The sequence below is a fragment of the Rhagoletis pomonella genome, unplaced genomic scaffold (genome assembly GCF_013731165.1).
Source record: "Rhagoletis pomonella isolate Grant_MI unplaced genomic scaffold, Rhpom_1.0 Rhpom_scaffold_00010, whole genome shotgun sequence".
Classification (NCBI taxonomy): domain Eukaryota; kingdom Metazoa; phylum Arthropoda; class Insecta; order Diptera; family Tephritidae; genus Rhagoletis; species Rhagoletis pomonella.
Genome location: NW_023458564.1, coordinates 5,333,213 through 5,346,718, shown reverse-complemented (window position 1 = coordinate 5,346,718; position 13,506 = coordinate 5,333,213). Strand labels below are relative to the sequence as shown.

Sequence of the window (13,506 nt, the reverse complement as noted above, 5' to 3'; positions counted from 1 at the left end):
TTGTGTAGTGTTGTGTTGTGTTGTGTTGTATTGGGTTGTGTTAAAATGGTTCCAGGGATACACCCTGTGAGCATGTAACTGTATTTCCGACTCTAATTCAGTAACGTGGCCTTCATAAACAACATCACCTCAGTATTCTAGATAAATGCTTATAGATTAGGTATGCGTAATCAGAACTTCAGTTTATGTGGAAGGTACCGCTGACTATATTATGATTTATTTTTACATTTGAAGAATGAAGCAACCTTCTTCAAAGATATCCCGTACATTAATACGCATGTGAACCCAGGTTGTAACCGCATATACATTTAATCAAATTAATCAGCAACATCAAACTTCCAGATAATTCTGTGTACTTAACAAATACAATTGAATTAAATTCGCTAAAGTACGTAGATTATTGATTAGGGCAGCATATGGTAAAATTTGATTAGCACTTAAACTTCTTCAGTACAAAAGGTAATGAGTCACAAGAAGTTTTTCGAACTGTCGAGGCATTGAAGTCTGCCAAGATATTAACTACGAAACCAATTACATGAATAATTTAATTGATGAAGTAGATTGCTATACAAATATTTATAAACACATTTCTATTAAATAACAACAAATTCCTACACTATTTCACTAATTATACGTATTTCTAGTACTTATCTAATGTAGAATTGTATTTGAGTACAACAACTTTGATGTTATTAGCTAGTAATTTCAGGTCAACATTTTCGACATTGTTATGTCGGTAGAATCGTAATTTACTGTTAGGCGTATGCGTATTTCTATACAGTGACTCAAACAAGTGAGCAATTGTTGATTTTTTTTTTTGATTAAATTTTTTATTTTTATTTTTTTGATATTCACAATATTTTTCAAGTTAATCTTTGTGGAACATTTTTTTTTATGAAAATATTGTCAGTTTCAGATGTTATACAAAATTTTGGGAAACTAAAAAAATGTTCAACGAAATTTAAACTTTTTGATCTAAATCTTTAGAGCATTTTTGGATATGCAGTTTTATAAATAGCCAACACAATTTTAGTCTAATGAAGTGCAAGTTTCAAGCGGCAAAAAATATTTGCAATATTTTTTTTAGTGGCGGCTTTTGCGGTTTTTTATATAACAAGTTCAGTTTATAAAAAACGTGTTTCTGGTCGAAAATGGTGGCATACTTATCTAAGACAATGTATTATCTTCAGTTTTGCATAAAGAACACGATTCCATCGCGAAATTGTATTGAAATGAAAATTACAAAAAGATATACTAAAAAAAGTTAAAATAACATATCGTGTTCATATGCCCGCAGCTGTGTATGTAACGTATACGCCCCGTAACACCATTCATTGTCAGCTAACACGTTTACTCGCACGTCTTAACTTAAAAGTCATATTATTTAAAAGTAATTAAATATTGGCGTGGATGATCTTCCTACAGTATGCTTCACGAATATATACATTAATGTCTTCATGTATATAGCAATTTCAGAATGAATTCCGAGTTTGTCAATAAAAATTGTAAAATCAGAATTTTTTCTCAAATCATCGTCATCTTATAATCAATGTAATTATTTTCATTATAGAAATAGCTGCGAAAGATATTCTGCATGCTGCCATTTTTTAATTGGGCGGTACACTTCTTAAATTTCACAGATATGCTCTATTTGATGCCAACTGTTATTGGCTCTAGTATGAAGATTCTATTTTAAAACTTTCCAAAGTTATTAAAAAAGAAACACTTCTGACTTTTTTTTTAGTGATAATGAACAAATTAGTAAACTCGGTACTTTTTTGCCTAAATAAAAGTTGTAAGGCTTAAGTTGTTCAAATATTTGATTTATTTTTTATTGTACTTGTTTCTGTACCTCTATAGAATATAACAAATGCAAGAAGAATGCTTGAAACTTGCATTTCATTTACTAAAACTGTAAGGGCTATAAAACTGCATACCAGGTTAAAAAGTTTGAAATTTGTATGAAAATTTGTTGAATTTTCCCAAATTTCGGATTAAGTTTGAAACTTCGTTTACACCGTTTTGCTAAAGTTTGGAAGCTTATAGAAAACAAAACAAAAAAATTAAGTCAATTGAAAAACATTGTGAATAATGGAGAAAAAATCAACACGTGTTCACTGGTTTAAGTCACTGTAGGTATGTAATGACTTAACAACTGTATTATTATAATCACAAGGTAGTGGTCATTTATAGATAACTAGCTACTTATTTGTATTTCTTTGATACCAAAGTACACATTGATGTTATTTGTTGATTAATTTCCCATTGTGGATGGCGCATTCCAAAGTAGAAGAGGACCTTATGGGGAAAATTACATATGTATATGTAAGTGTAATTACATGCATAACTTTATTAGAATGCCTGTAGCTATATAAAAGAAATGACGAATTACCTGTATTAAGCCATTAATATATTAAGTTGGTTAATTTTATGACTCCGTCGAAATCTTTTGGCTCAATTAAAGGTCACTTTTAATCTAACAATGGCGCCCTGAAAGCAAACGATTGAACCTCAACCTTTGTGTCGGATTGCTTTCAGATTCGAGTACTCATCGCATCTAAAGCAGCGCGTTTACCTTATTTGGGTACGGGTAAGGAGTAATATTTGAAATCATTAAATCATAATCATACTCCACTCGGATACGTAGTTGTTCATTGCGAGTGCCTTCTTTTAGCAAGGGTCAAGAGGAGAGACATTCCCCTGTTTGGCATTGCTATAGAATAGAGAGAATTTTTGATATTTTTCATCACATTAACATACTGAACCATTTGCCATCCCAAATGAAACTTAGGAGACCCAAGAGTTTCCCTACGCTATCTTCGCCAGACTGTTAAAGAAACAAAGGACGAAATGTCGGCCCGAACAGCGACACAGATTTATAATGTCTCAGAAAATCTTCTCTCTTTTTCCTACTAAGCCGCGGCCATAATAATCTTGTTCCCCAAGTCATCACTAAACGACGGTAGTACAGAGCTATCCGCCTTGTTAATTGGAATCTCAGAGTCCGTTTTGGCCATCTTATCAGCTGACTTGTTCCTTTCGATATGGCTATGTCCTGGAACCCAGAGAGAGAGACGTTGATGTGGCTCAGTGGGGTCAAAGTTTCAACACAATCTCCGGCTCACTATGTTAGATCCTATGGCCTTGAAGGCAGGTTTACTATCGATAAATATAGTACCTTTCCATGGCGTACAAGGATGAGGTGGAACTATTTTCATTGCTGCTAAGAAATACTGCGGTAGAAGCTAGATGCGTGAAGTCTTCCATGCCAGTCTTGATCCTAATCAAGCGCAGAATCTATCAGAAAGCGAGGGGGGTAGAGTCGCGTGAGATACCTTCCGCCTAGCTAACAAGAAGAGTTACATACATTTTGCTTGGGTTTATATGAAGTCCACAGTTCGTAGACCATTTTCTCACTAGGTTCACGTACTTTTGGGTTAAATCAAGCCGAATATCCTAACATTTTATCCTATCACCCTGGGGCATGTCCGTGTTCACCCGGCGCTGGGTGATGCCACCGCTCCACTTAACCGCGACAGTTCTGTCGGTGATCAGGCGGTTTATGAGCCTTAAAATGTCAGTTTTGACCAAAATATTACTAAGAGTTCTGAACATTTCCCCCGAAGAACATTACGAAAAGCATCTAGATGTTGTGAAAGGCACCCACAGTGAACTCTTTGTGCATTAAGTTTTCCTCAATCGACTTCGACTGACCTACCCTTGATGTATGTAGTATCTGCCAAGCGTTCACGAGGAATCCTAATTCTAAAATGAAAATCAGCAGCCAATCCTGGTTTTTAAGCAGAACCGAAAAGAGTCAGATTTGTCTGAAGTACATGGCCTCCTCAGGCCTCCAAGCGCTGGGAGTGTACCCTGGCACAACGAAACTAGAGATGATTGGAATCAGCCAACGATACGATACCTTTAGGATCTTTCATAGCTGGGCAGCTATAATTTGGTCTGGGCGCACTGACTTGGAGGGCTTGAAAGTGCAGCTCATTCAAGATGGTACCATTGTCCACATTACCCAAATAGTTGGTTTTTCTTGGTGCTGGATCGCATGGAAAGCGGGCTGTGAGAAGAAGCTTGAGTGACATCTTAACTTAAAATAATGCTCTTAAAAAATGCATGGTAAAGTGAACGCACCTGAATCTAAGTCATTTAAAAAAATAACTTTTATAAATATTCACAACGAAGCAATAAAATTTCTGAAACGACTGATGGATAAACTAAATGTATATTAGTTGAATAAGTTTCATTGACGTTTGTTACCATAACTTAATAGGAGCGTAAAATAAAGTCGAATTAAGAAATAATATCGAATAATAAAAAACCTTAATTCAATTTAAAAAAAAGCTAGGTTAAAGGAAACTACAATCGATTTGATTTTTCTGCGGAAATTACAAAAATGGAAAATTATATTTTAAAAAAGAAATTTCAATGAAGGCTCGCGTACAGCTTTCGGATGAGCTCATATATTTATACGAGTACAATCTATACGTTATAGGTATTTACGTATATGTATGTATATGTTTATCGCATTGGCTTTACCTACTGACACACAATACACAAATGGCAGCCCAGTCGTATACGCAACTTTATTTATGATCCCTGCAAAAAGGCGTTGCGCAACCGATTGCTGTTGGCTTATTTTCGCTTCCCCCTTTAATTTGATTGTATTTCACGCATGAAATATTGTACCACTACTCCTCAATTTATGTACCTACGTATGAATGTAAAATACATCGAAGGCAAAATTGCTGGCACTTGCATGTGTGCAAAAATGTAAATACATACATACATATGTACATGTATTGCAATAAACAACTGCAGCTGGTTGATGTGCAGATTTATTATAACTGCAAGTTTGCTAACAAAGTGAACTAAAATTTATTGTTGTGCACTGATAACAATTTAATTGATACTTGGCAAAAGAAATATGTAAATTATAGCTCACGCCATGAAATGGATATGAACTCATTTTGTGGCAAGATATTTGTTAGATAGATGCTTATGTGATTGTGTAAGTACGTAGTCATCGTACCTACTTATATATTCCTACGTTCGTTTAAAAAAGTATGGAACTTTTTTTTAGTAACCGAGATTTGTTTTAGTTTTACTCGAAGAATGATCGATTTTTAGGCACGGAAAGCAAGATTTTCCACTTATACACGTAGTACATCGTACTCCATCGCGATAACTACATAGGTGACCTAACCACTCCTCTAAATCTAATCTGAGGACTATATATTGGGTAAAATAAAAAGTCTCCGCTGATTTTTGGGTAAACTTTTGAAACAAAATGTTCTTTACTGATAATGAATTTTTTTCGAGTATATACATATGAGCTACTAATTAGTATACCTTTTGTCAATGCTCGGGTAGCTTTATAATTCTATTGGTGTATAACTTCTATATTCTATATTATCGTGAAGTGGTTTTCAACGGCAACGGTATGATACAAAAAGACAAAAGAGCTGTTCTGAGTAGCTTTTCAATAGTTCTATTTAGAGTTCTTGAAAAGGAAAAAAAGTTCTGGATATTTCGACAAGAAAAAATTGTGGCAATGAGGAAAATAAAAAACTTTTGTGAGTAGCTTTCCAATAGTTCTAGAGTTCCTGAGAAGGAAAAAGAAAGTTCTGCAAAATTGCGCCAAAAAATCAAGTTTTTTCAAAAAAGTCGAAAGGAAAATTTTTGAAAAAATAAAAAATAAAACGGTTCTGAGTAGCTTTTCAATAGCTCTGGAATTCCTAAAAAATTTTAATTTTAATTTTCTCCAAATAGAAAACTTTTTCGAATTTGTTGAAAAAAAGTTTTTTTTCGGTGTAATTTTGCAGGACTGCTTTTTTATTTTCATGAATTCTAGATCTATTGAAAGGCTACCCAGAACGGTTTTTATTTTTATTTTTTTCGAACATTTAACTTTTCCGACTTTTTTGGATTTTTTTTCGGCGTTATTTCAAAAACTATTTTTTTCTTGTCAGGAACTCTAGAGCTATTAAAACGATACTAAGAACAGTTTTAATTTCTGGTTTTTTCGAGAAATAAAGTTTTTCGTTTTTTTAAACATTTTTTTTTATCCTTTTTAGGAACTCTAAACTCACGGAAAGATACTTAAAACGGGTTTAGTTTTTATTTTTTTCAAAAATTTGACTTTTGCGACTTTTTTGAAAAAAAGTGTTTTTTCGGTGTAATTTTGCAGAACTTTTTTTTCTTCTCAGGAACTCTAGAACTTTTGAAAAGCCACTCAGAACAGTTTCTATTTTTATTTTTTTCAAACATTCCACTTTTTCGGCTTAAAAAGAATGTTTTTCTTTCGGCGTAATTTTACAGAACTTCCTTTTTTCGAATTAATAATAATAAAAATAGATTGTCATTTACACAATATGTTAGTATTTGGCTGAGCTTCTCCTCCGATTTGTGTTGTGCGCCTTGATGCTGTCAAACAAAGAGGGGAGGGACCTACAGCTTACGCCCTTTTCGAACGTCGATTGTATTTTTATGAGAAGCTTCTTTCATAGCAGAAATACACTCGAAGGTTTGCCATTGTCAGCCGAGGGGCGACCGATATTTCGGAGAACTATATGATTTTCTGGTTAAAACCAGCGTATAATCTGAATTTAATCAAAATTGTAAAGTAATTAACATTTGAAAAGAGCGATGTACAGTGGTTCAAAATTGGCATTTTGTGATCCCGATTCACTGAAGCAGTAATTTCTCACTCAATTTGATAATTTTTTTTTTTGAAATGAAAGCCAATAAAATTTCCAAGAGACCAGTTCAGCCCGATTTTCGGACTTTTGTTTTTTGTTTGTACAAAATTTTTTAGTTCAAAGTGCAGAAAAAGTAGTAATTTTGAAGAAAATCGATTCTTCTGTTTCAGTTAGCAAACGTTACCCAATAAATGCTAGTTGAAAACAATTGTAGCGTTCCCCCAAAATGAAAAAAATAAAAAAAATAAACAATTTAAATGTTATAAAAAATTTTCACAAAAATTATTTTTTTTTTGTTTTTCTTTCGGGTATGCACCGTTATAGATCATAACATTTTTGCAATTTTTAAGTGGCTAAGAGTTCTCGTTGATTTTTAGTAATATAACAAACGCTGTAATTTCCATTTGGCATGCAGATGCGCTCGAAATGTTAGCGAATAAAATTATTAAAAACCAACGCGACCTCTTAGCCACTTGCGACCTGCACATTATTGTACTAAAATTTTACGATCTATAAAACTGCGTACACAACATTTTTTAGAAACTAACTGTTTTTTAAATTTTGGTGAATTTTTTATAACTTTTAAAATTTTTCTTGCGAAATTTTTTCGTTTTGTGGAAACCCTACAATTGTTTTCAACTAGTCTTTATTATGTAACAGTTATTAACTGAAACAGGAGAATCGATTTTCTTTAAAATTGCAAATTTTTCTGCACTTTGCACTAAAAAATTTAATACAAGCAAACAAAAATTCAAAAATCGGGCTCACCTGGTCTCTTGCAAATTTTATTAGATTTCGTTAAAAAAAAATAACTATTCAAATTGAGTGAAAATGAAGGCTACAGGGAAGTGTTAACACTGAGTGCCCCCTGAGTTTTTGAATCACTCTGCGATGGCCATTGCAATGCAACGACCTTTGCCATATTTGATATTTCCTTATTCATATAGGACAAAAAATTTCGTTAAAATGTATTAAGCCAACTAGCCGCTTTAAGCAATGGCAGATTTTGACCATTAAAATCTCATTAGCTCTATTTATGCTGATATTGTAAGCATATAGATAGTATGCACACTTACATACATACATGTGTTCTTTCCAATGCATTGGAATCTGAATTTCTAAAAATAAAAAATAAAATAAAAAATATGAATTTGTTTGACAGTAGTAACGAATTTTAATTTTTGAATTTTCAATTGTGTCGTTATTGCGGAGGACCATCGGATATGTACATTTAACAGTTCCACTTCTACTTCTTTAACTTACTATTCGTTTAGTCGTCATTCGTTTCAAATCCATTAGGACTTTATAATACGAAGCAGTGTGCGTAATTAGATGTTAATTTGTAGTTGGCTAATCAGCCTTTGGCAGTTGTCATTACTTTCATTTGCAGCGCAATGAAAAAAGAAATAATAACAAAAACATGAATACCAGTTATTCTGGAGCATATGATCATCTACATAATTAGCCTTTCTTATAGAAGTCTGGTTTGAATGAGGGAAAAGTGTTGAAAGCTGCGCTCAGTAAATTAATTTGTAAACTTTGTCCTGCAAGTGACCGTACTTGTTACTACATTTATGCGAATAACATTTAAATAAGTGACATTTTCGCTCTGCTTCTAGTGCCTCAACTTTTGTTTAAGTTTTCAATAATATAGAAAAGAAATTTAGAATATTGAATGGGTAGTTGTTTTTTGTCATTTATTTATTTAAAAATTTATTTAAAAAGCATGCAAAATTTATTTAAATAGTACTGTGCATGTCCTCTGAAATAATTCTTTCCGATGTTAGTACAACAAAGTAAAAGTGCAAATCGATATGCAATATACAGGGTGTTCTAGACCACCCATGGTGGAAAATGTTGTTTAGCGAAAAATGCATGAGCTTATGGTCGTATTACCGAATTGGTTTTCGACCGAAAGTGGGATAAATAGACCGGATGTGCATTACTTTAGCTGGAGGTCCATTCTAGAACAAATATTCTAGTTAGTTAGTTAGTTAATTATGTCATTTCTTTTTGGTAGGACAATGTCGTTTCTTTTAAAAGAGTAGCCGAAGAGCCAGGCCTGTCTAAAGCCCTCCACCGTTCCCCAGTGCTTACTGCGTTGCGAGTGTACCCACTTAGTAATTATGGCTCTCGAAGAGGACCAACTTAGACCACAGAATGGTTCAGGTCCCGAAAAGGCAGTTAGCGGTCCTTCACGTGCCAACTCGTCAGCAATCTCGTTGCCTTCGTTTCCGCAATGGCGTGGTACCCAACACAGTGTTACCATGTCTTTGGCTGTTTGAAAGGGCCTGGATGGCTGCTTGTCTATCTGAAAATATATCTAAAAATGCCTTTAAACCCTTTTCAAGGTTTAATTTTGCGCAGCTTAAGATTGCGACTATTTCAGCCTTAAACACCGTGAGCTATTTGCCCATGGGAATTGCAAGTTTGGTTCTGGGTCCAAAGATGCCTGCATCCGCTCTGTCCGCCATCCCTGAACCATCTGTGTACCAGTGTACATATCTGAGATCAAGGGCAGGGAGCTCATTTGCCCAATCTTCGCGATCGGGGATTATCACTTGGAATTTTCTACCAAAGCAGACCACCTTAGTCATGGAATCAGAGATTCCGCATATTTCCAACCCTGGTGTCTTCCCAAGAATACCTGCATGAAGCTTCTTTGCGAAGAGGCCGTCGTTAGATAGTCGAAGTTGCAGCTCCCTCGTGTCTGCTGTTTCCTGGATAAAAATGTGGAGAGGAGTACATCCCAATAGCGACTCTAGAGCCGCAGTTGAACACGTTCTTTTAGATCCAGCGACGGATAGACGTAAAAATCTTTGCAGTTTGTTATGGCGAATTATGGCAGTTTTTTGTATTTTCTTCTGCCACCACGCTATGGATGCAATCAATCAGCTTAGAGCTCAATCCTCATGTTATACCAAAAGTCTTCTGCAGGCCCACATGGCCTGCGTGGCTTTAGCAACCGTTCTGTCAAGATGGGAGTTCCAATTAAGTCTCTTATCTAGCGTTATCCCCAGATATTTGATCTCATCGGAGTATTCAAGTATTGTCCCTCCAAGAGTGACCAAACCAAGGTTCGTTTTATACCTTGTAATAGGTCTGTATGATTTAGCTAAGTCAAGGGGCCTGTTGCCAGATTTCGAAATAAATAACACCTTCCTCCATGCATGCGGTATGTGTTCCCAGCAGTAACTAGCCCTAAATATACTAATCAAGGGATTAATGATATCCTCAACACTTCTTTACAGTAGTGCTGGGAAGATCCCATCACTACCCGCTGCTTTGAAGGGTTCAAAAGACTCTACCGCCCACCGTACCTTGTACCTGTCAAAGATGGAATCAGAGCTGCTTTGACTTCTCACTCTAGGAAACCTGTGTTTCGAGGAGACAGGGGTCATCAGATCATGCTCCACCTAGGAACCTGGGAAATGCACTTGAAGTAGGTGATTTAGAGTCTCCCTGTTATTGTTGGTAAAGGTGCCATCTTGCCTCCTTATGAGGCCTATCCCATTGGAAAACTCCTTGGATACAATTTTAGGCAGACGCAAGGCTTCAGGCAACGTTTCTATTGTTTCACAATGTCGCCTTCTTCGAGCGCCTAATAATCTTCTAAAAAAAGTTTTTTTTTGACCGTGCTAAAAAAATATACATATATCCTATTAAAAAAAAAAGCCTTCCGGTCAGTTTAACCAATAATACGATTGAAAGATAGGTCATTCCTGACATGGATATTCGTATTTTTTCGTTTTCCATTTGAAACATTTCTACTTACATACTTTAGAAGTCTATATAGGACCAATTGAAGTTCGAAGGTCATTTAGAGGTTGAAAAAAGCACTTCCGCGAAAAAAGTTTCAACCAAAAGTTGCGTTTATTTTTTTTTGCAAAATCCAAATATATGGTAAAACATATATATTTAATTTCAAAAATGGGCTTCCGGTCCGTTTAAACCACTTCCCGCCAAAACCGGAATCCCCGAATTGAGAGTTCATGACCTCGCATTTGCCAATAAAATAATTTTCCTTTTAGTGGTACTTTGGAATCAGCAAAACAAAAAAATTACCACACACTACAAAAGATCACAAATGTTTGAGGGTTTCGTTAACTTCTTTTGACGTATTTATATCACCGGTCCCAGATGGTGGGTATCCAAAAATGCTAAAGCGTGTGGCATTTGGTCACGTTCATACTCTTCGGAGAAAAATTAAGGTAGTCTTCATTCCCAAACCTGGAAAGAATGACTATGCGCTGGCAAAAATATTCGGGCCAACGAGCCTGGCATCATTCATACTTAAAAATCTGAAGCGCACGGTCGACAAGTACTTTAAATCAATGGTTTCGGTGAACAGCCCCCTTAGGGTTCATCAACATGCATACCAAGCGGTAAGATCTGTGAATCTGCTGTAAATGACCTTGTTACAAAGATCAAGGTGGGTCTAGAAGCAGGTGACTTCGTTCACATGCCAGCTTACGCGGATGATGTTTGTGCAGGATCATCAAGTAATTCTCTCTCATGGAGGTCTGCGCTAAGACCCAGAGAATCCAGAATAAGATTGATGAATAGTGCACTTTGTAGGGTCTTGCTGTCAATTCCAGCAACCCTTGTCTTGTTTACATGGAAAACAAAATTAAAAGGTCTCAATATTCCAGTGCTTATAGGTGTAAACCTAAGTCTTTCCGACACGCAAAAATTTAAATTTATTAAATCTAAAAATCACAACTGTCTGCACCACGATTTGAACTCGCGGCCAACGCGATGTTAGAGTCGGATGTCTTTCCGCGGAGCCATCTTCATGCTTTACGAGTAGTAAGAATTTGTGCATTAACTTCCCAACTAGCACACCCCAAGTTTCAACTGTCCCGCTGTGCAGTCGTTTTGCAGTATTTCAGACAGTACTGATATTTGTAGGGCGGAACTAGCGCTTTGCCAGATTGTCTCTACACTTTGCTGCAGGGTGCATATGAAGATAGTGGAAAATGCAGCGTAATAACTATCATTACTACGAGTATAAACATAACCTAGCAGCAATGCGTATAAACATATTATAGAGCGCATATGCAGATACGCTGATGCCAAAGGCAAGCCACCATAATGATGTATGCAAAAATGCACGAGTAATACCTACATGCATCCATATACATATATACATTTATGCATATACATATGTTTATGCGCTTTAGGAAATTTTCACTTCGAGCAACTGCAACTTAGTCCAAGCAAGCATGAAACTAACCTCTTGCCTAGCTAGCTTTTGTTGCATCGGTTGCATCCGTGGCAGCTTGCCCGCTTTCCCTAAGCGCTTAGCGAGCGTCAGGAAAATGTGTTAGTAACATTAGCATAATTTGTTTATTAGTAGTGGCAACAGCTGTGTGCTGCTGCACAAATGCCAGCCGTGCGGCATGCAACACATAAACTAAACAAATAGCACACTCGTACGCGTAACTATTAATATACGCGGATATTTTAGAGGAACACATGCTCCAAATGTGCAATCATACATATGTACATACATGCATACATACGTATGTTAGCAATACAACGACCTGCATATCTATGTATGTACGTATGTATGTCTATTTCCTTGCACCCAAAGTTAGCGAAATATTTTTTGTGTATATAATTTTAAGGCAGGCAGTTAAGCGAAATCATAGTTTCACGTCTTGCGAGTGGTTAGTTATGCGCTTTTGATGTTAAATTGCTAACAATTTTCATATTGCAGCTGTTAACTTTCAAACAACGATTATGGGTTAGTGTTAGTCTACGTATGTATGTATGTATGTTAGTTTGTGTGTGTTGTACGAACCCGCTACGGTTTGTATATGCCCAAACATTCCAGCAAACTCATCATCACCAGACTGGTAAATACGGTCTGAGCTTATATAAAATGCATCGTCATTGTAGTATTGTTGTAGAAAACTGCTCGTTTCATCGTCGATGGTGTCTACAAAAATACATGAGGGAAAAAGTATGAGCTTGGTAATGAATACACTACATAATTTTGATTATGGTTGTGAGCGAAATTGGGGTGATGGAAATTATTAAAGAAAGACTAAAATTTACATAAAATTAAACTAATTAAAATAATTTTGTTTATTGTGATATAAATAGATCTAAAACGCAGCTAAAAGCCTTAAATTAAGTCCAACATAAGATTCGTTCAAAACGAATTTACATATATGAAAAAATAGATAAATAAATAAATAATAAATATTAATTTTAATTAAAAGTTTTGGTCATAAGAAACTTACTGTATATAAAAAGCAAACATAAGATCAGAGATCTTGTTGAAAATCGGTCCTGTTTTATTGTTTCTAATTCAGCAAACTTTAACAATAACACCCCAAAAATTTTCATCTTTTTATTTAGAATTTTTGGTAAAATTTTAGGTAAGTAGGTAAATTACAAACCTTATTTGTACTTAGGGTAATTTTTGACCCTTTGAAACTTAACTTAACCTTTTGGATTAAACAAAATATCTGGAGCTGATTTATTGATAATTGTGTAGCATTTGTCCTTTATTTTTCTTCACATTTAACACATATTACAGGTTTGTTGTGGTGGTATTTGCCTAGAAATTTGTTGCACATTGCACGTTTAACGGATTGCTGGTTTGCGCTAATGTCATACTGACACAAGAAATATCGACCACGTTAATTTGTGCTGGCTCCAGTTGGTTGTGAAATGCTGGCTCAAGTGATCTGTGTTTGTTCAACGAACTGGGCGGCATTGCTTCGACGGGGAATTATTCCTCCCAAAACTGAATGAATATTTAAATTTCCTCTTTTATGTG

The 13,506-nt window shown here is 35.3% G+C and overlaps 1 protein-coding gene across 2 annotated transcripts in view; it reads right to left on the bottom strand.

Moving 5' to 3' along the window:
- The window catches only part of LOC118745958, a 213,536-nt gene that overhangs the window by 15,786 nt on the left and 184,244 nt on the right, over nucleotides 1-13,506 (bottom strand). The window contains exon 4 of one of the 2 annotated variants that reach the window (XM_036479639.1): nucleotides 12,520-12,657. The exons of the other annotated variant lie outside the window; for it this stretch is intronic. Within the exon in view, the coding sequence (XP_036335532.1) occupies nucleotides 12,520-12,657 (138 nt within the window). The remainder of the gene's footprint in view (nucleotides 1-12,519; nucleotides 12,658-13,506) is intronic. 2 annotated transcript variants of the gene reach the window in all.